This window comes from Silene latifolia, chromosome 8 (assembly GCF_048544455.1).
Source record: "Silene latifolia isolate original U9 population chromosome 8, ASM4854445v1, whole genome shotgun sequence".
Lineage (NCBI taxonomy): Eukaryota > Viridiplantae > Streptophyta > Magnoliopsida > Caryophyllales > Caryophyllaceae > Silene > Silene latifolia.
This window is the reverse complement of record NC_133533.1, coordinates 52,009,339-52,030,242: the sequence shown is the minus strand read 5'-3', so window position 1 is coordinate 52,030,242 and position 20,904 is coordinate 52,009,339. Positions and strand designations below refer to the sequence as shown.

The window sequence follows — 20,904 nt, the reverse complement described above, 5'->3', positions numbered from 1 at the left end:
GCACTTCTCCCGATTCAAAGACAAGATTAACCTCAATACTGTGACGCAACACTTTCTCAAGGTTAGACAGACAAATCAGAAAAATCACTTCCATATACACTAAAGTCATCCATAAAAACTTCCATGATAGACTCAATATACTCTGAAAATATCCCCATCATACACCTTTGGAAGGTGGCAGGGGCATTGCACAAACCAAAAGGCATTCTGCGATACGCAAAAACGCCCTTAGGACAGGTAAATGTAGTCTTAGCCGATCGTCGGGTGGATAGGGATCTGAAAGAACCCTGAATACCCATCTAAATAGCAGAAAAATTTATGAGAAGCTAACCTTTCTACCATTTGATCAATAAAAGGAAGGGGAAAGTGATCCTTCTTAGTGGCGGCATTCAAATGTCCGTAATCTATGCACATCCGCCTACCAGTCACTACTCGGGTAGGTATTAATTCATTCTTTTCATTCTTAACTACGATTTGTCCCTCCTTTCTTCGGGACCACTGTCTTTGGACTCACCCATTTAGAATTACCAACAGAATAAATATTACCCGCATCCAGCAGACTTCATTACCTCACCATCACAACATCCTGCATCTTCCGGTTGTTGGCGTGACCTTGTCTGCAAGGTTTGTGATCCTCCTCCACTCTATCTTGTGCATACAAATATCGGGACTAATCCCCGTGATATCATCCAATGAATAGCCCATTGCCTTCTGTTTTTCCTAAGTACTGACTAACAAGGAGGTCATTTGCTCATCACTAAAGCACCGACAATGACCTGGATATTGCTCGTATCGTCTAAGAAAGAATATTTAAGATGAGAAGGGAGAGGCTTACGTTCCGGTACCTTTACCTCAATGGAGCAAAGAGTGCTGATCATTTGTTCCACCTGCTCTCCGTCATGCTCATCTAACTCATCAACAAGCAAATCCAACGCAGCGTCATCGTCACCTGGACTATCTGAACACTCATCAAAAAGCATGAGAGCTTCCAGTGGGTCCCTCATAAAAGAACCCGACCAGAAGTCATAAATAGACTCGTCAATGATATCGATCGAATAGCAAGTGTCCTCTATCATTGGGTGGTCTAAAGTACTGGGCAAACTGAATGTGATAGCGTCATCCCCTCATCGCAAGAGTCGACGCCCTTGTCGACATCAATAAACCCACTGTACAAAGGAATGGTCTTCCTAAGATAATTTGGGTCCGGGTGTCCTCATCTATATCCAAAACAATGAAATCTACTGGGATGTAAAGCTTGCCTATTTTCACAGGCACATCCTCTAAGACACCTAAGGGTCTCCTAACAGATCTATCAGCCATCTGTAGGGTAATGTTGGTCACTTTGAAGTGACTCATCTTCAGTTTCTTGCAGACAGGAAGGGGCATGACACTAACACTGGCACCTAAATCGCAAAGGGCCTTATCAATAACCATATTGCCTATGACACAAGTGATAGAAAAACTGCCCGGGTCTTTCATTTTTGGAGGGGCCTTATTTAACAGCAAGTTACTAGACTCTTCCATAAATGAAATCGTCTCAAATTCACTCAAGTTTCTCTTACGCGTCACGATATCCTTCATAAACTTAGCGTAAGTGGGTACCTGAGTAACAAGTTCGGAAAAAAGGACAGTTATCTGGAGGTTCTTCACGATGTCCACGAACTTACCGTACTGTTGCTCGATCTTTGCGTCCTTCAGACGGCTTGGGAAGGGTACCCTGGTAGCGATGAGTGGTCCCGCAACCTTTTCTTTACCCTTATCAATGCGTGACGTCTCCACAGCAGGGGAAGATGACACGGTGGCGGTATTAGATACTGAATTAGGATTTCCGCTACTTAAAGTACTGGATCGAGTACTTTGATCGCTCGATCGACCATGCTCTTCACTCGATCGAGTGATTTCTTCAGCAGAGTTGCTCGATCGAGTAGTACTATCGCTCGATCGACCAACTTGGAATTCTGCGCTTCTCGATCGACCGCCATTGTCACTCGATCGAGTGACTGGATGATTAGAACCGCTCGATCGAGTGGTTACTGCACACGCAGCAAGTATTTCCTGCAAAAACTCGTCTAGATCATCATCTGAGTCATCATCAGCTGTCAAAACCTCGTCTTCTTCATGAGTAAGGTCATTTTGAATGTTCATTGCACTGACTGAATCGCAAATTGGAAGAAGTTTGGCTTGGTCTGTCGCGAATGTTAACTGCGCGACTTGTTCTTTCAATTCCGATATAACCGTTTTGATTCTTTGTGACATCTTTGACATACTCATCATAATGGATTTCAACTCGGCAATTTCTTCTCTTGCGAGAGGAGAGACCGGTTGTGGTACTGGCGTAGAAGGGGTAGAATCATTCTTGATTTCTTCATACAACTGGGAGAAGGGAACTCCCTGCTTGTATTTCTTATATGCAAGGGCGCGCTCTACACTTGCCATGCATTCATAAAGATCGTGCCCTTCCTCGCCACATCTACCACATGGCTCTGTATGCTCTGTAATCGTAGGCATTTTGGCAAACAAACCTTCAAAAACAATGACTAATCGCAAAACTAATCAAAACCTTCGAGAAAATGAGATCGACCTCAAGGAATAAATTCCTTGAGACAAAAGACAAACTTAATTAAAGCAACAAAATTGCGCCACCTCCCCAGCAACGGCGCCAAAATTTGACACGTCTGTCGCGTGCACTGTCAAAAATAACCAAGCGGCTCTAACTAATATAGCTAGGGAGTCGGGTCGAATCCACAGAGAGGTAGGAATTTGTCGGCTGAATTTAAGTTCGTCCAAGTAACCAATTTGGGGGTTTATAAAATGTGATTTCTAAACTAAGAGGATAAGGAAAAGAGAAATAAAAGGAAGGAGTTAACAGATAAAGGAGAATAGCTAAGACAAACGGTTCACCATAATCATCTGGTCGAGTAATCTAGGTCCCGGTCAATGCGAAGACGGTCTAAGGGGTAGCGAACGTCACCTTTCGGTCCTTAATTCACCCTAAAGTGTAAACGGTTTAACTTTCGCCCGCCATTTGCAATACTCTATTGTTCGCTACTAGTCTGCCTCTTCCAACCTTTCGGTCCAGGTCAAGGTCCACTAAGAATAAGGGTCTAACTGCGTCGACTCAATTAGGCAATTACAATTAATTGTAGCACTTAAACAACAAAGACGGCACCAACATTAACCTAGTAAATCGACTACTCTCCCTTCATATTATGGATCCCCTATAGTCTTAGCATAGGGAAATTAGCTACTCATAATTGTCGGACTAACAATTACAATAACCAAATAATTAAGACTAAACATGATGATGAAATTAATAAGAATCCGATTGAACGATTATAAAACAAAGAGAAGAAGGATTTTAAGCAGTAATAAGATTAAGAAATAAACTAGATTGATAATACCGAATCCGAGTAGCAAAGTGTAGAGAGTAAAAGTCCAAAGAATGGTGACAAAAAGTGGCAGTGAAATCAACCAAGTGAAGAGATGAGTAACGTAATTACTCCTCTCCAGTCTTATACTAAAATTCACTCTCAAACCTAATCTATGGACTGATTACAAAAGCCCATAAATAATTAGACGGAAATTAACTAAAACACACGACACCACTCGATCGAGCAAGAATAATCTACTCGATCGAGCAATATCATCACCAAACCACTCGATCGAGTAGATGTGACCCACTCGATCGAGCACCACTAGCATAAACTCCTCGATCGACCCCTCAAACAGCTCGATCGATCAATCTTGAGTATATAAAGCATTCGATCGAGCAGTTAACCACTCAATCGAGCTACATTGGCACGTTAGACCTTGAATTGCTTCCCAAACTCGGCTCATGCGTCTTCCAAGTGTTAGATTTCCAAGCTCCAGCTCCTTATTTTCCATGAATGCATGCAATTGGGACAGTTAAGGCTCGATTTAGCTTCTCTTGGTCAATTCCGCAAATTACAATAAACGGACCAAAGTAGAATATTCGGGGGTATTTGTAGCCAGATGCTACATAAAAAGCACAGAAATGCGTGTAAAAATGAGGTGAAAACCTTATATAAAAGACACGCATCATGAGGCGAGAGATCCGAATGCACTAGTTGCAACCCGACCAAATCGTGTCACTTGATGCGTTTTTGCGGAAGCGGAAGACTTTTTGTTTGTTTTTGTGTTTTTCTCTTGTGCAAGAATAAAAGGGATATTTGTTTTGATATCTTATGAAGAGATCGAACCAATGGGATATTTGTTATCGTTTGACCTTTAACGATAACAATGGGGGAATTACTCGAAAACGCATCAACTAATTCAACTCAAACTTTGGAACGCGTCCTTGGTTTAAGGCAAGACTCGAACTCGTCGATCTTAAAAAGATTGAAACAATGAGTTTCTCTCTCTAGAAAGGGGTTTTCTTAAAATTTGATGATTACAAATAAGGGAGGCTTGGTCCTTATATAGGCCGAAATGCCTTGGCCTCCAAGACTACATTAAATGCATTTTGTGAGTTCTAGGATGATTGATGCATAGAACTCACAAACTAGACTAATTTTTCAAACCTTATTCAAACTAGTTGAAAATACTAAAAACTAAGTTGATTTCCTCTTGACTCTTCTTGGTGCCGCCGACCCCCTACCCCACACGGTTTCAAGTCGGTTCCCATGAGTCTCGGGTCTTGATTGCACATATTTCCCTTTTCCTTAATTGAACCCATCCATATTTTGTGTGTAAATAATGCATTACTTGGGCTTGGGTTAACTTGGTCTTCTAAATTGAGCACAACCTCTTCTATGGGGTCGATATTCATGTCAGTATGTATATGATATGGATCAAAAAGAATTTTATTGTGTCACGAGATGTCATATTTTATGAGTCTCAGTTCCCGTACTTACCTCAGTCACGGTCTGTTCCTAGGGGGTATTAAACAAGCTATATGTTGATAGTGATAGTGAGAAGTTACCTCTGAGTCAGGCCATGCAGCCCGTAGGGCAGAATACTGCTACGAGCGGAAAGGACTAGGCCGAGATAGCCCCAGGTGGTACTGAACAGACCGTGATAGCCCCGAGTGGTGGGGTACCCGTGTGTTCCTCGCCTTCTGATGCAGGGGCAGTTTTGGAGCCTAATACGTTCGCACCGCCGCAAATGGGACAAGGTCATCGCCCTAAAATACCGTCTACTACACTTCGTGATTATGTTCTTGAGAAGACTATTAAAGGTAGTCGTCCATCCGCCTCACATATCGCTACACCGTCACCATCTTCAGGTATTCTGTATCCGTTAGTTAATTGTGTAAATTGAAATAAGTTTTCTGTCGAGTATCGTACTTTCTTCGCAGCTATTATAATTCATAAAGAACCCTGTTCAATCAAAGAGGCGGTAATGGATGAGGGTTGGCGCAACGCCATGGATGCTGAACGATATGTGATTATTTTGTAACATTTTACCGCTTATTTAATGCCTTATCACATGTCATTTCAGCTCTTTGGAGCGATTTTTGGTACTAATAGCTTCCCTTTAGTCCATTTGGCTTTAGATAATGTTTTATAGGTGATACAAGGTGAAACAAGATGGAATTAATGCATATTAGAGCCATTTTGGATGAGTCAAGGACTTGGGTGCGGAATCCTAGCTTGGAAGCGGTCTCGTCTCACTTAAGGACCATTTGGATGACCTCCCAAGACATCTTGACCCTTAAAGAGAAGTTATGAAGCAAGTAGAGTCGTTCCTATGACCATCCCTATGGGACAATGACCGGTATGGAAGAAGGAAAGTAAGAGATGAATGCTGGAAGCCGTCCCTAATCTCGAGCCACTGGGACCGGTAGCCATACTGGCCGGTACGATCTACTCCCTCCCACCGGCATCAACCCTCCCACATGCCACCTCTTCATCCTGCCCCTCTCCACATCCTCCCACTGGCACCACACTACCTCATCCCACCGGTTCACTACCTCCTCCCACCGGTATGACACCCTCCCCAAAAAGCCTCCTCCGTTGCCTTCCCTCCCGCCGGTACAACCATTCATACCGGCCGGGACGGGCTCCTCCACCCCTTTTACCCCATTTTCCGTAGAAAAGGGGAAAAAAAATTCCTTTCTCTTTTTCTTTTTCCTTTTTCTTTTTCACTCAAAATCTCTTCATTTCTTTACACTTTCCCAATTAGTTTACTACCCTTTTCAAACACAAACAAAATATCCATTTCCTCTCTTTTCTTATGTTTTATTAGCATTTTAGTTACATATCTAGCTTGCATTCATTTAGAATAGTGCATGTAGACTACTTCAAGCATTGCATATCATTGAGTAATGATTCATGCATCATATTTACATTTTCGCTAAATCAAAATACAAAAAATTGAAAAAACTCAAAAATTTCAAAAAACATGTCTTTTAATTTGGTTCAATTCCCACATTTATTCTTTTTGAAACTATGTAAATAAATAAGTGTGGGGTGAGAACATTAAATAAAAAAACACCAAAAATATGTTTTTAATTTTCAAAAATTCAAAAACCAAAAAAATATGTTATCTTCTTTCCAAAATTTGCCTCCTACCCACACTTTATTCCTTGCAGAATGTTGGAAATATCAAGTGTGAGGAGGAGGCCGAAAAAAAAAAGTTATTTAATTTTAAAAAATTCAAAAATACAAAAACATGTTCTTTCATTTTACTCTATTTTCTCCCTATACTTTGTTCCATTGAGGACAATGTAAATTTCAAGTGTGGGGAGGGAAATATCTACTTCGTATATATTTTTAAATTTTTGCACAAAATATACACTTGTATACATTACTTGTAAATATTAGAAACATTTCAAAAATTCCAAAAAAAAATTGAAAAATTTCAAAAAATCCTATAAAAATGCATTGTATATATTCGTTTTGTCTAACATGTTTAGATAGCACACATTACATGGAGCGTCAGAGACAAGAAAACTAGAAGATGCTAGGTATACTCTTTCCGATTTCTTTTCCTTGTCCATTTCTTTCCGTTTGTATATATTAAAAAGGAGGATAGGCTATTGTTGATGAGGGTGTTCCATTTTTGGAACTTGGTGATGTGTGTGGTTATATGTTGTTAGGCCTTAGCTTGCTTGCATTTAGATTAGTTTGATGTTGCATGTAGGATATTAATTGCATTCACATAGCTTATGTATATATTTGCTTAGTTGCATTCATGAAGTTTCCATATTGTTTATAAATATTTGCCAAAGATGTCTTAGAAAGGGGATTAATAACCTTCCATGACGAAAATTGTCTTCAGCGTGCTTTTTCCCCATTGGTAGCTTACACCGTAATGACATGACATAGTTAGGGGTGTTTGCAAAGACACCCCGGGAAATTGTGCTAAACTGAGCAAGTCTTGACCGCCTTGTGAAACCTTGCCGGACCTTAGACTTGACTAGATGCCAATATAGCTACTAAATTGTGAGGATAAAGCCTCCTTATGGGCCGACACATCTATAACCGCCCCCCACTTAGGATTGTGAGTAGGCCTCCTTACGAGGTATGTCACATAAAAACGCATAAGTGTTACATCATTCCTTGAACCGTGAAAATGTTTACTTTTTGTGTACATGTTTAGAGGCAATTTTAATACATAAAAATTAACCTTACATAGCCATATGAGCCTTGTTTATACCCTTTACACTAGGTCCCTTTTTGATTAACCCATTTGAGCCTAAGCCTTATTCCTTTCATTCATTAAACCTACATAATCAACTACATCCCATAAACAACTCACCTTGGTCGAGTCGTTTGTCATTGTAGTAATTGTAGTGTTAGAATATGGGTCGGAACCTAGTTTGAAATGTTTGAGTTAAGGGTTGACATTAAGCTTGTAATTTGGCTATTGTTGCATAATAAGAGGTTTTAGAAAAGAAAAAAAACAAAAAAAAAAGAGATGAAAAAAAAAAAAAAGAGAGAAAAAAAGGAGAAAAGAAATGAAAAAAAAAAAAAAGAGCCAAAGCAACACCCCGTATACATCATAGAAAGGGGTAGAAAAAGGCGTTGCAATAAGGGGTCTTGATGTTTTTTGTTCAAATGAGCTAAGCAATTATTGCATTATCTAGCTTAAGTGATTTCACCTTTTTCTAAAGAACTCATTTGTTATTCTAGGAAAGGTTGAGTCGGATAGGATATGATGACTACTTGATGATTAGCTCCACATTCCTATAACGGCGCATGCGCCAACCCACACTCACCTAACCCTTAGCCCCGTTATAACCCGATTGCCTCATAATATGTACATTTCCTCTTCTTTTTGCATTTCTTAGACGGTTATTAGGAAGAAGTTCCACATTAGAATGCGGGCATACCCCGCAAGTCGTAGTAGGAGAGTGATTCTTGGTTACTAATTTTGCAAAAGAAATCACCCGAAATTCACTTGAGTGACAAGTGAAATCCGTGAGGAAATTGGCATTCTAAGTCTCCCTTGGTCAACGGTTTGGCATTGTCTAATCTTGTGCATTTGTCATGTCAATCTTGCAAGTTAGGCTATTTTTCCCCCTTTCCCGCCTTTAATTCATTTCATTGGCATGTTGTGTTGTTGCAAAGGTTGCTTGAGCTAGTTCTAGGGACTAGACACCTTGTTGAGACCTGAGACGGTTTTTCCCCTATTAAAACTATTTGACTTGAAATGAAATTGAGCCATTTAGATGAGGAAATTGGCTAAACTTTTGTTGATTCATCCTTACTTGTGTCTTTGTGTTGGACGTGTCTAGGTTTTGTGCAAGACCTTACTTGCCTTGCAAATTTTGCTTTTCCCTCATAAGTGAAATTACGTGAGTTGAAAGGGCGTTGAGTGCGCTAATACTCATTCGGATTTTATTAGTTAAAATAAGTCAAGTGATGCTTATAGTGTGCACACACTTCGATGGATCTAGCTTACTCTAGGATGAGTAAGGTTCAAGTGTGGGGAGATTTGATATGCGATTATTTTGTAACATTTTACCGCTTATTTAATGCCTTATCAAATGTCATTTCCGCTCTTTTGAGCGATTTTTGGTACTAATAGCTTCCCTTTAGTCCATTTGTCTTTAGATAATGTTTTGTAGGTGAAACAAGACGGAATTAATGCATATTGAAGTCATTTTGGATGAGTCAAGGACTTGGGTGCGGAATCCTAGCTTGGAAGCGGTCTCGTCTCACTTAAGGACCATTTAGATGACCTTCCAAGACATCTTAACCCTTAAAGAGAAGTTATGAAGCAAGTAGAGTCGTCCCTATGACCATCCCTACGGGACAATGACCGATATGGAAGAAGGGAAACAAGAGATGAATGCTGGAAGCCGTCCCTAACCTTATCCCACCGGGATAGCCACAGGGACAGACACCTGTACCGGCCGGGACAGATTTCGTCCCTAAGGGACGGTTCACTTCGCCCCTTTTCTCTTCCGGTTCACCTCCATTTGTTTTGCAAACACTATATATACCCCCACTTTGTAATTTTTGAGACACACAAACCTAGATCTAGTTTTCCATTTCCCAAGTTTCAAACTTTGTTAATCTTTCCTTAATCATACTCTAATCTTTCAATAATTAGCATAATCTTAGTCTTAGTAATTGAGTTGTAAGAGAATTGAAGATTCCTCAATTCTTGTTTCAATTCTTGTTTCAATCCAAGTTTCCTTCTTTTGCAATTAAGTTGGTACAATTCTTTCCTTAAGTTCATTTGTTTACATTTACTTTCCCTCAAGTTTTATTTTGATTGTTTGTGCTTCAATTTCTCTTATTTGTTGTTAGATTATAATTTTCTCTCTCTTGTTCATCTTGTTCATGTTTCTAGTAGTTGTTTCTCATCCAAAGTTTGAATCTTTGATTTGTTGTGTCAAAGTTTGTTCCTTTTTACATTAATTCATCTTAATCTTAGCTTAATTAGTCTCTTCTCATGGCTTTGTTGGTTTATTACATGTTTAATTTTAGAAATCAATTTTATATTATGTCCAAGGTTAAAGTATCCATCTTTATCAATTATTTTGTCTTAATTTTATATTGATATGATAAATTGGTCAATTTTGGGTAATGTTGGTTTGTGATCCTTGTCCACCAACGAAAGTTGGTTAGGTCAGGAATCGGGTACCCGGAAATTGGTCCTATTGCTAACCTAGGTTGAGACCGAAAGGGAGAACCAAGGGAGGGCACCTCTAGGCTTGAGTTTGAATTCGACCTCCGAGAGGAGGAGTTGGATGACTTGGAACATGGTGAGAGCTTAATGACCTTAAATGGAGTTAGAGTGTCTTGGGAAAGCGCGCGTTTCTAGGAGATTCGGGCTTCAATCTAAGGGTTCCAACTCCGAACCCGAGAGGGAGGGAAGTTGGGAGGTCTAGTGTCCTAGTGTGAACCCGAGAGGGGGGTTCTAGGCGAATTAGAGTCATCTCCCCTTTACATATAACTCCAATAACTAGCTAAGGGAATCATGACGATGAATTATGATTTGTTGGTGGGAAATCGGGTCCTAGGCTTTTAATTCCTTGAATTACATTATTTTCATTCACGTGCTTAATTTCCATCACTAGTTCAATTGCATTTTGATTTAATTAGTTTAGTTAATTAGTTTAAAAACCCCATCTCAATTATTATCGACTTAGCTAAACAAGAGACTAAAAACGATTAATAATCTCTCATGCTCCTTGTGGATTCGACCCTCATATTGTGCAATGACAACCGTGCACTTGCGAGGTTAAACTTTGAACCATCACTGTAATGAAGGCACTTACTGATAATGGTACTTGGACACTTGAGCCGCTTCCGTCGGATAAGCGGGCTCTCGGCAGTAAATGGTTGTATAAAATAAAATACAAGTCAGATGTCATGATTGAGCGACTGAAGGCACGCTTGATCATCCTTGGGAATCATCAGACACAAGGGATAGATTACGAAGAGACATTTTCCCCGGTAGCTAAAATGACTACTGTTCGTACATTTTTTGTTGTAACTGCTGCTTAGAATTGGATTCTGCATCAGATGGATGTACATAATGCCTTTTTGCATGGAGATCTTAATGAAGAAGTATATATGAAGCTTCTCCCTAGGTTTCGGTCTGATGTACCAGGAATGGTCTGTCGTTTGCAGAAATCTTTGTATGGTCTCAAACAGGCTCTGAGGTGTTGGTTTGCAAAAAAATTGGTACCGCTTTGAATAAATACGGGTTTGTTAAAAGTCTTTCTGATTATTCACTTTTCACTTATACTCAATGAACTCTGCAATTACATGTTCTTCTATACGTCGATGATTTGATTGTCTCTTCAAATGATTCCGCTGCAATTACTATTTTCAAAAATTATCTTCACTCTTGCTTTCACGTGAAAGACTTGGGTGTCTTACAATATTTCCTTGGGTTGGAGGTTGCACGGAATGCTGATGGAATTTTCGTTTGTCAACGGAAATATGCACTCGATATTATTGCAGAGTCTGGTCTTTTGGGTTGTAAACCGAGCTCTACGCCTCTCGAGCAAAACCATTAGCTAGGGTTGTCCACGAGTGCACTCCTTACTGATGTGGAACGTTATCAACGGCTTGTAGGTCGTCTTGTGTATCTTGCTGTGACCCGTCCTGATTTGACTTTTGCAGTTCATACTTTATCTCAATTTATGCATGCGCCGCGACAGGCTCATTGGGAAGCAGCACTTCGTACTGTACGATATTTGAAGGGTACTCCTGGACAAGGTATCCTGTTACGATCCGACGCTGAGTTGTCTCTCACAAGTTGGTGTGACTCTGACTACGCAACGTGTCCTCTTACGTTCCCTCACTGGCTGGGTTGTATTTCTGGGTTCTTCTCCGGTGTCTTGGAAAACCAAAAAGCAACCTATTGTGTCCCGTTCGTCTACAAAAGCCGAATATCGGTCTCTAGCTGCTAATATTAGAGGTGGCAATCGGGTCAGACGGGTCGGGTCACTTCGGGTCGGGTTATATCGGGTTCGGGTCATATCGGGTCAGCATACCATTTCGGGTCGAGTCGGGTCGGGTTCGGGTCGGGTCATTTCGGGTCAAATGATGTATCGGGTCGGGTCATTATCGGGTCCGGTAACTTAATCGCATTACTATAATTTTTTACCATTAAATTTTGTTTTTAACCTATTATTTGGTTTAATTAATCCATTACTAAGTCAAACATATCAATATAAACACAAAACCACTTTCATTTTGATCAAAATTAAGCTTAATAATTGTCGGGTCATCAATTTAATCGGGTCAGTATCGGGTCGGGTCAATATCGGGTCGGGTCTGGGTCGGGTTCGGGTCACTGATAATCGGGTCGTGTCGGGTTACAAGTCGTCATCGGGTCGGGTCGGGTCGGTTTCGGGTCACAATATTTTCGGGTTCGGGTCGGGTCGGGTCACTGGGGTCGGGTCAGACTTGCCAACTCTAGCTGCTATTACCTGTGAATTGAAATGGCTTAAAAGCCTTTTGTTGTGTTTGGGTGTTGGTCAACCGACGGCTATCCCACTATTTTGTGATAGTCAGTCGGCCTTACACATAGCTAATAATCCCGTATTTCACGAGCGAACAAAGCACATTGAGGTAGATTTGCATTTTGTTCGTGATGCTATTCAAGAAGGTATAATTGCTCCGTCTCACGTCTCTACTGTGGAACAACTTGCTGATGTTCTCACCAAGGCATTTGACTCGTCTCGTTTTCAGTCATTGGTGGGCAAGTTGGGCATTCTTAATTCGTATGCTCCAACTTGAGGGGGTAATAAGTTAGATGGGCTAGTCTAGGCCCGTCTTTATATTTGTATCGTATTAGTCGTATGGGATGAAACCCTTGTTTGTGAAGTACTATAAATACCGTTCTAAATATCAATGAAAGGCAGATTGTTTTTCCGTATCTATGTGGTAATTCTAGCAAATTATTATATGTAAGCATAAACATAGAGCATAGAGCTTATAGAAATTGGCGGACCTTATGAACTACGAAGTATCAAGCACGAATCACGTAGGGCCCGAGACACTTTAAGGTGTCGTAAAATTTCATACTGTATAAGATTATTTATCTAATAAACGACTGCAGAAGTTTCACAAGGATGATGTAAACCAATTTCTACGGGTTTGCGATTGCTAATGGGGAAAATTAGTAAGCGCATGACTATACATTTCCGAGCATTAATTAAAACAGGGATTCAAATCCAAGGAGGTTCAACAACTATTTCCTTGTAGTCCGCCCATAAGTCATAGGTATAATTAATATTGGCCTAAACACAAAATAAACCATGTCGCCAGCAGATAGGTTCAAGATACGACTACTCCGAGTATATGTAATTAATATGGTGTGATTAATACTTAAAAGCCGATTATAAACCGATATTAAGCTAGAACCACTCCGGCTGATGAAAATTACTAGTGTCGCTACCCAAGCTTCCTCTTTGACTAGATCCTCCTTCATCAATTCCATGTGATCCATAATGTCCTGGATACCTGCTTCCACCAATTCCATATTAATACAGTAGTAAATTTAGCGAATTGACTGTAGAGAGAATACGAATATACGATATGATGAGATTATACGTACCCGATATTGAGCATAGGTTCAGGTTTGAATCCCATTTGCAACATAGCAGGGTCACATTCAAAAGTTGACGAGTGAGAAGGGGGCAGAAATGGGATGCATCTACTTGTGTCCATAAGTGGCCTATAACCATGTCCTTGTTCTTCAATCTGAAAATTTTCAGTCTTAATTTCGACCGAAAATTTATCATAATTTCCATAGTTAAAAATTTGTCACGCTAATAACACGTAAAATTTAAAAGGGCTACTTTTATATAGTTGAGGAGCACAAACCTTGAGCTTCAATTCCTTGTTCAAATCACCAAGTTTGCGCTCCTATGAAATTATTATCAAGTTTATTTACTACATAAACTACGAGTAATTTTTTGAAAAGGAAAAAATTTATATGATCTACAAATTAATACAGTACATTAATAATATGAAGGACACTTTAATAAAAACGAGTAGTAACGCGAAGAATGTAAGGCATAGTTGATGGAGGCTTACCGATCTGCGAAGTGCATCCATTTGTTCAGTCATCAAATGTGCCTGATGTTAAGCATTGTATACGTAATTATGTACTGATTTTGAAGGTTTTAGCAGTAAAATTAGTCGCAAATTAATGACACTAAAATAGTTGCAAGTTAGCGACCAACAGTAGTCAGAATTTTATGGGCCCTTTTGCAATTGTAGAAACAAATTTCATTATTCTCTTTTCTTTCCTACAATTCACCAAAAATGCGAAACCATAAATAAGGAACTTTAGACTAATATTTTCGGGTCTGAGTATATATGTCTCAACCTCCCATTTGTATGGGTCGGAGGCTTAAATTCCCATTAGGTAGTGTTTGGATATATGGAATTGATTTCATTTCCATGATTTCAATTGTAGAAATTGAAATGTTGGAATTCAATTCCAAATCCAATTCCAAAATTACGTTTGGGAAACCCGTGGAATTGGAATTGGAATTGGAATTGAATTTGGGCGAGACGGGTATGGGTCGAGACCGTTGGATGTTTTATATTTGAAAAAATCAAATATTGTCTCGAAAAATATTTGCGATCGAAAAAAATATCATAAATAAAAATATTGTGACGAAATTTGCGTCACAAAATAAAACGTAAGAAGTCATGGAATTGAAATGACTAGTATATGGTAGGTATTTGAGAACCCCAAATTTTAACTAGCTTGGAATTGACAAGGAATTGAGTCAATTCCAATTCCAAATTTTAGGGGTTCCCAAACACTTGAAATATTTCAATTCTGGAATTTAATTCCAATTCAAGGTTACCAAACATAGCATTAATGTAAATCAGAATTTTAAGGGTTTTAAGCTTAGTCTTCTTTTCAAGACTCGACTTGATATATATCGAAGAACAATATTTTATGAGTAATTAATGGAATCTATATAGTGATTTTTATAAAATAGACCGTCTTGTGAAAACGTCTCATACTATTGTAACCTTCCTCGACTTTATAGGATAGAGGCCTACTAAATGAAATGGACCACAGAAGTGAAAAGTATATTCACTCGTGTGGTCCGCTCCATTAAAGTTAATAGGCCTCTACCCTATAAAGACTAGTTTTAAGAAACTATACCCTGATACCCACATGCATACATTATACACATAGCATGAAATTAAATTAAAATTCACCCAGATAACCTAATTGTTAAAGCACAAGTTTAAATTCCACAGCAAATATAACAACAAAGTTTAGGTACCCAGATAACCTAATTGTTAATCTTTTGCCTAGACAATATAAAATTATTGATATATTTTTACTCGACTTTTTGGTGTTAGTAGGCCTTGCTTAAAACAATCTTAACTTAAGATCATTCGCAAATTTCTTTCATTATCACCTCTATTTTAATCAGTTTTGAGGGCCGTCAAAACTTAAGACGGTCTTAAAAAAGTGTTCGTATTTTGGCATATATATATTTCGAACTTTAGTTACAAATTCAACAATTTTAAGAACATCTGGCTGTAATTAATTAGTGACCTAATTAGATGACAGTAAGATTATGCATGCATATTAAGTAGGAGTACCTTTCTTTGTCTGACTCTAGCTAGAGCCCCATCAAGTTGCTTCTCAAGGTTCTGCAATTCCTTCATATTTAACCCTCCAAGTTCTTCACCAAGCATGTGCCTAAAACCACAATAATTATGCAATTTATATCTCACAAATATAAGAAATAAACTAAAATGCACTACTATAAGAGTACGTTTTGTGAGCTACAAAAACTTTTTAATGGTGAACCAATTCACTCATTTTTAAACCAAGTGGTGTTAGTTCAGTGGTAGCCGGGTTAAACCTTGAAGCTTGCAGAAATGCAGGAGTTGAGAGGTCCCGGGTTCGACTACCAGTTGGGGCAATGATCACTTGGCCACTGCAGTCCCGAAAGGGGTGGCTTACATGGTCCATGTGGTGGTGCGGGAATACATAGGCCCGGGGGGAATTCAACCCTCGTCATAAAAAAAAAAAGAACTAATTCATTTTTAAGGTTAAAGAAACAATTTTCTTTCGAGATGGTGTCTCACAAAATTAGAACGATTTCATCTCTACTAAGGTTAAAATAAAACGTTTCTCCCCCCCCCCCCCCCCACCAAGCCTAGTGTTTCATTAAATTGGAACGATTTCATCTCTACTAAGGTTACAAAAACATTTTTCCCTTAGAATGGGTGTCTGATAAAATTGGAACGATATGTGTATATCAAAGAAGACGAGAAGTCATGAAATAAATAATGCCAGTGTTTGACGATAAGGTCGATAATCGTTATTGTCTACTAATGAATTAGTTGATTAGAGCGTAATGAAATTTATAATAGTCTTTGATAAGAATTGGTAACCTTTGGGATTTCTTCAAAGATTGGCATTTTGATTCCAAGTGCTCCATTTCTTGGTACCAGCTCTGTATTACAAGTAATGATAAGCTAATTAAGGTTACTTCTTCAGAAATTAATACTCCATTGATTATTAATAGAGAACTATATCCACATTAAGTTCATTAAATTAATTAAACACAAATTTATATAATTGAAATTAATTTCAGAAATTAATTAAATTCATGATCCAAACCTGTGCTTGTTCATTATAACTTGGTTGATGATCCAGCTGATTCAGACTAACGTTGTTACTGCGGAGATAACGATCTATCGTTTTAGGAACACAACTGCAAAATTAAGACATCAAATTAAAACAAGTTAGACGATTTAAAAATTAATTAAATTCATCATATCCGATCTTACACTTTGATCCTTAATTTCTCCAAATCTATATCGCGAAAAAGAATGTACTTTGATTAAAGCCAAAGATCTATTAATCCTTAATTTTCATAAACCGGATTATAAGATTAAATTACCTCAAACAAACTTAATTTATCCTAATGCACATAAAATGAGACTGAAATTTTAAAATTTGAAACTTGGAAACTTTATTGAAGTTTGTAGGAATATGTATAAAAATTGACCAAGCAAGCAAGAAACTGCAGATGAAAAATCTTGCACAATAATGGAAAATTGACAACCTACATTGTAAGAGGAAAATCCGAGGAAAATCATGACAACAAATCTTTCTGACAAATAAATAAATAAATAAATAAATAAATGTGGATTTCTACTAATTAATTAATACACTCAAACAAAATTCACAATTTATAAAATAATGTCGTCTTATAGTGTGAATCTATGAGACGGTTCTCTTAAAATAAAGACCGTCTTACACTATAAGACGATCTTACTCAATAATTATTGTAAAGAATTGTACTTACTAATTTAACCAATTATTGCTGTTATTTTCATATAAAACATTCCAGAATTTTTATCTCAAAAACACAAACTTTCATGAAAATAATAGGTACAATACACAAGGAACAATTCCAACTACCACAAACAGTCATAAATAACTCCAAATAATGCAAAAACTTCAGAAAATCACGAGGAAAATTAAATAATCAAATAAAACTTTATAATTTTGAGAAATGAAAAGAGGTTGAACAAGAAACCCTAGATCTCACACGTGTCAACCAGCCATTGGCTAAATATTGAACCCTATAAATTTTTTATTAAAAGGTGTTTACCCGGGAAAAAATAGAGAAATGAAATGAGATAATGGAGGAAGTAGCTTACTTGACGCTGCTAAACTCATAGAGCTTTCCGCGAGACGAGAAGACGATAAGGGCGATTTCGGCATCACAAAGAATAGAGAGTTCACTTGCTTTCTTCATAAGACCACCCCTACGCTTGGAGAAAGTAACTTGCCTGCTTATGTTATTCTCGATTCTCTTCAACTCGACTTTTCCTCTTCCCATTTTACCCCTGATATTATAGATCTCTATTTTTTTCTGTAACTGTTTAGAAACAAAGGTTGAAGGAGAGGAATAGTGGTGTTGTTGTGTATGTTTGTAGAATAGTTTGCTTTTTGTTAGCTTTTGTAGAGTTGGACACACATTATTATTTGGGTTACATCTGTTTTTGTTACCTAAATAGTAAGTTCAGTGAGAAAAGAACTTTTTACAAATTTAGTAAGCATTTTTTGTAACTCTGTTTTATGATGTTTCGTTGTAATATCGACTGTTTGTTTAAGTCGTCACAAAATGTACGTGTTTAGTAAGTATATTTCGTATTATAAAAATAAATAGGTTAAAAAAGAGGGAAATTTATGTTAATGTCTTAAATAAAATCACCTTAATTCGAGTATGAGTGCATATAATGATATGTCCAACTATTTTGTATCACATACAAATATACAATAACTCCATAGAAACAATGATTTATGACTTTATGGTTGTACATATCTTAAGTTGAACTATCGCACACACAAAAATAGACACTTAATTTAATTACATGTTCAATCATATCACCCATAATTCCTTAGCTTTCTCCTAATAGCATATGACATTCTGGAGTCGTGTTGTCATACGCTACTAGTCATAACAATCTTGTAATTACATACGTTGATAATAATCTTTGTCACAAATAATTCACATTCACGTGAATTTACTACAATTGGATCCAATTATATATTCCGTATGATTGTGCCATGGACGTCTATATTAACCGATGCTAAAGCCTAAAAGGTCATTTGGAACCGATGTTATTGGGTAATTCTACTACTGATTACACCCTAATACTTTTGGCTATATTGTGACAATTAACTTATTAGCATTGCAATTATTTCCTTTGTCTCAATCATTTGATTAATTTTAATTTTTTTTTTTTTGAGGACATAGGAAGTATGTATGTATAGATTACACGCATGTACTGAATTATTGATGATTTAGGGACTAAATTAAAGAAATACTTCATCCGTCACAATCATTTGTTTATCTTTTATATTCTTTGCACGCATTATTTTAGTCAAAAGTAAAATAAATAATTGAGATGGAGAGAGTATTGTTTATCTAATTTTTGTGAGTGTGGTATATGACCCTTTTTATTTTACCTTGGACATAACCATCATAATATTTGCAAATGACGATCTACCATTTTTTTAAGTGCACAACTCACAATTATTTTAATTTGATCTTACATACTATACATATATAATGTAAATATTAAGGAGTACATATATATTACTCAACACAATAATAAAGTTGGGTTAAAAGTTAAAACGACATACTCACATACATTGCTCTTTCCACAAGCTATATCATTTTTGTTGCTACATTTGTGTTACTCCATATCAAACTAAAACTGTAATAACATTCTTGTAGTTAGAGACAAATATATGCTTACTATTAACTTAATTAACCTAAGATTTTTGTACCGAAGATGTCATTATACCCAATATGACCGTATGTAATAACAACTCAATTACCTCAACTAGCTAATTATTTTCTCTGACGGTACATAATGCGAATATCAGATGAATCTTAGGCAGAATAATGATGAATAAAAACTATACATGTTCACTGTTAGTATTTACATGCAATGAAATGATGAAATGAAAGCATAGTAGTACTACTATTATTAGAAGAGCCTTGGTTATACACTCCATCTAAAAACTAGACAATCCATCAAATACAATGAACAGTAATATGATAATTGTCGAAACATGCCTAAATTAGAAACTTCTTTGGTCCCAATATGATACCTTATGAATTTCAGACTTGCTATTTTTAGTAATGGGCCCCCCTATTGAAACTTTATTACAAGTTTGATTCTTCATTACCACTACAATGGGCCAGGCAATTGCATTGTATCCTTCTGCCACTTTCTTTGATTCTCTTTTGGTTTTCTTAATTTCTTGTTATGTGTCATTATCCTAACATTTTTTTCTAATCTAATAAGAAATAAATATGGTCGATTCGTTTATCACAAATTATAATATAAAACGGTTTCATACTGTGAGAAAAAATATTCATTTATTGATAATAAATAAGTTATTTTTTTAAACAATGGGACCGTCTCACCAATGTGCGACGGTCTTATGCAATGACTACGGTTCGTTTACATATATGAACTTTTTTTTTTTCAATAAGAAAAATCTGAACCTTAAGTATGTTAGAGTTATTGTAATAAAAGGAGTTTTTTTTTTTGATAAAATGGTTCATGAAAAAAAAAATTGGAGTTCAAATTACAAACTAAGGAGGAGGGTCAGGAGACAAAGGAGAGGCAATATCCTCCAAGTCAGCATTACATAAATCGATTATAAAAGGAGGTGCAATGTTCCAGCTAAAAGCACCCGCAAAGGTAGAACTATCTTTCAAGAGAACTTTGCCAAGGAGTCAGCAACTGCATTGGCGGACCTTTTCGCGTATGTTATCGTGGAAGATGGTAAGGCCCCTAATAGTTCCCTGCAATCAGCAATAATGTTAGCAAGCGGGCAGCAAAGTGGAGCATTTCCCAACACCAGACGAACCGCATTCAAACAGTCCGAACTAAAATCATACAAACCCTCGTGGGAGTTAGTATACTTGAGTCACTCTCTAATGGCAAGGAGTTCGCTGGCCAGAGGGCTTGGAGCCAAACACCTAGTAGACCAACCATGCACTCAAAAGCCGTTCGAGTCTCTCACTACACATCCAATACCCACAATAGAAGAGATTCTACAAAAGAAAGCATCGACATTAATTTTGAGTCGATAAAGAGAGGGAGGGGCCCATCTAGATGGGTTAAGCAAAGGGGTATATTGAGGATTAAGGGTGGGGCAGGCCTGTGCAGCATTCCAGGAGAGGAAATATCGGCGCACGCCATCTAGCCAAGGCTGGGAAGGAGGGTGGGAATGAGGGTGCTGCTGGGCATTGAAGATTCTATCATTACGCCTCGTCCATAGGCGCCATAATAGAAAGGATGACTCAGAGAAACTGATCGCAAAATTGTTGGAGGAGAGATAGTGGATCCATTGTTGAAGGTTCATGGAAAAAAAATTGACATTGGGGTTATACAACTTCCAGATATCCTTGGCAGCCCGACAATCCCTCAAAATGTGAAGCGA

General features: G+C 37.7%; 1 protein-coding gene across 4 annotated transcripts; it reads right to left on the bottom strand.

Moving 5' to 3' along the window:
* Nucleotides 1-13,072: 13,072 nt before the first annotated feature.
* LOC141596831 (truncated transcription factor CAULIFLOWER A-like) lies at nt 13,073-17,915 on the bottom strand. 4 transcript variants are annotated; one of them, XM_074417084.1, is made up of 8 exons: nt 17,595-17,915; nt 16,546-16,639; nt 16,317-16,378; nt 15,516-15,615; nt 13,974-14,015; nt 13,761-13,802; nt 13,492-13,652; nt 13,073-13,397 (listed from the first exon to the last, which is right to left on the bottom strand). In XM_074417084.1, exons 1-8 carry the CDS (start codon nt 17,774-17,776, stop codon nt 13,292-13,294), a joined length of 789 nt encoding a protein of 262 aa, XP_074273185.1. In that variant the 5' UTR covers nt 17,777-17,915; the 3' UTR covers nt 13,073-13,291. The 4 variants fall into 4 exon arrangements, with proteins under 4 accessions (XP_074273185.1, XP_074273182.1, XP_074273183.1 ...); XM_074417081.1 differs by having other exon boundaries at nt 13,492-13,637; nt 17,595-17,884; XM_074417082.1 differs by lacking the exon at nt 13,761-13,802 and having other exon boundaries at nt 17,595-17,884.
* Between the last annotated feature and the right edge of the window lie 2,989 nt (nt 17,916-20,904).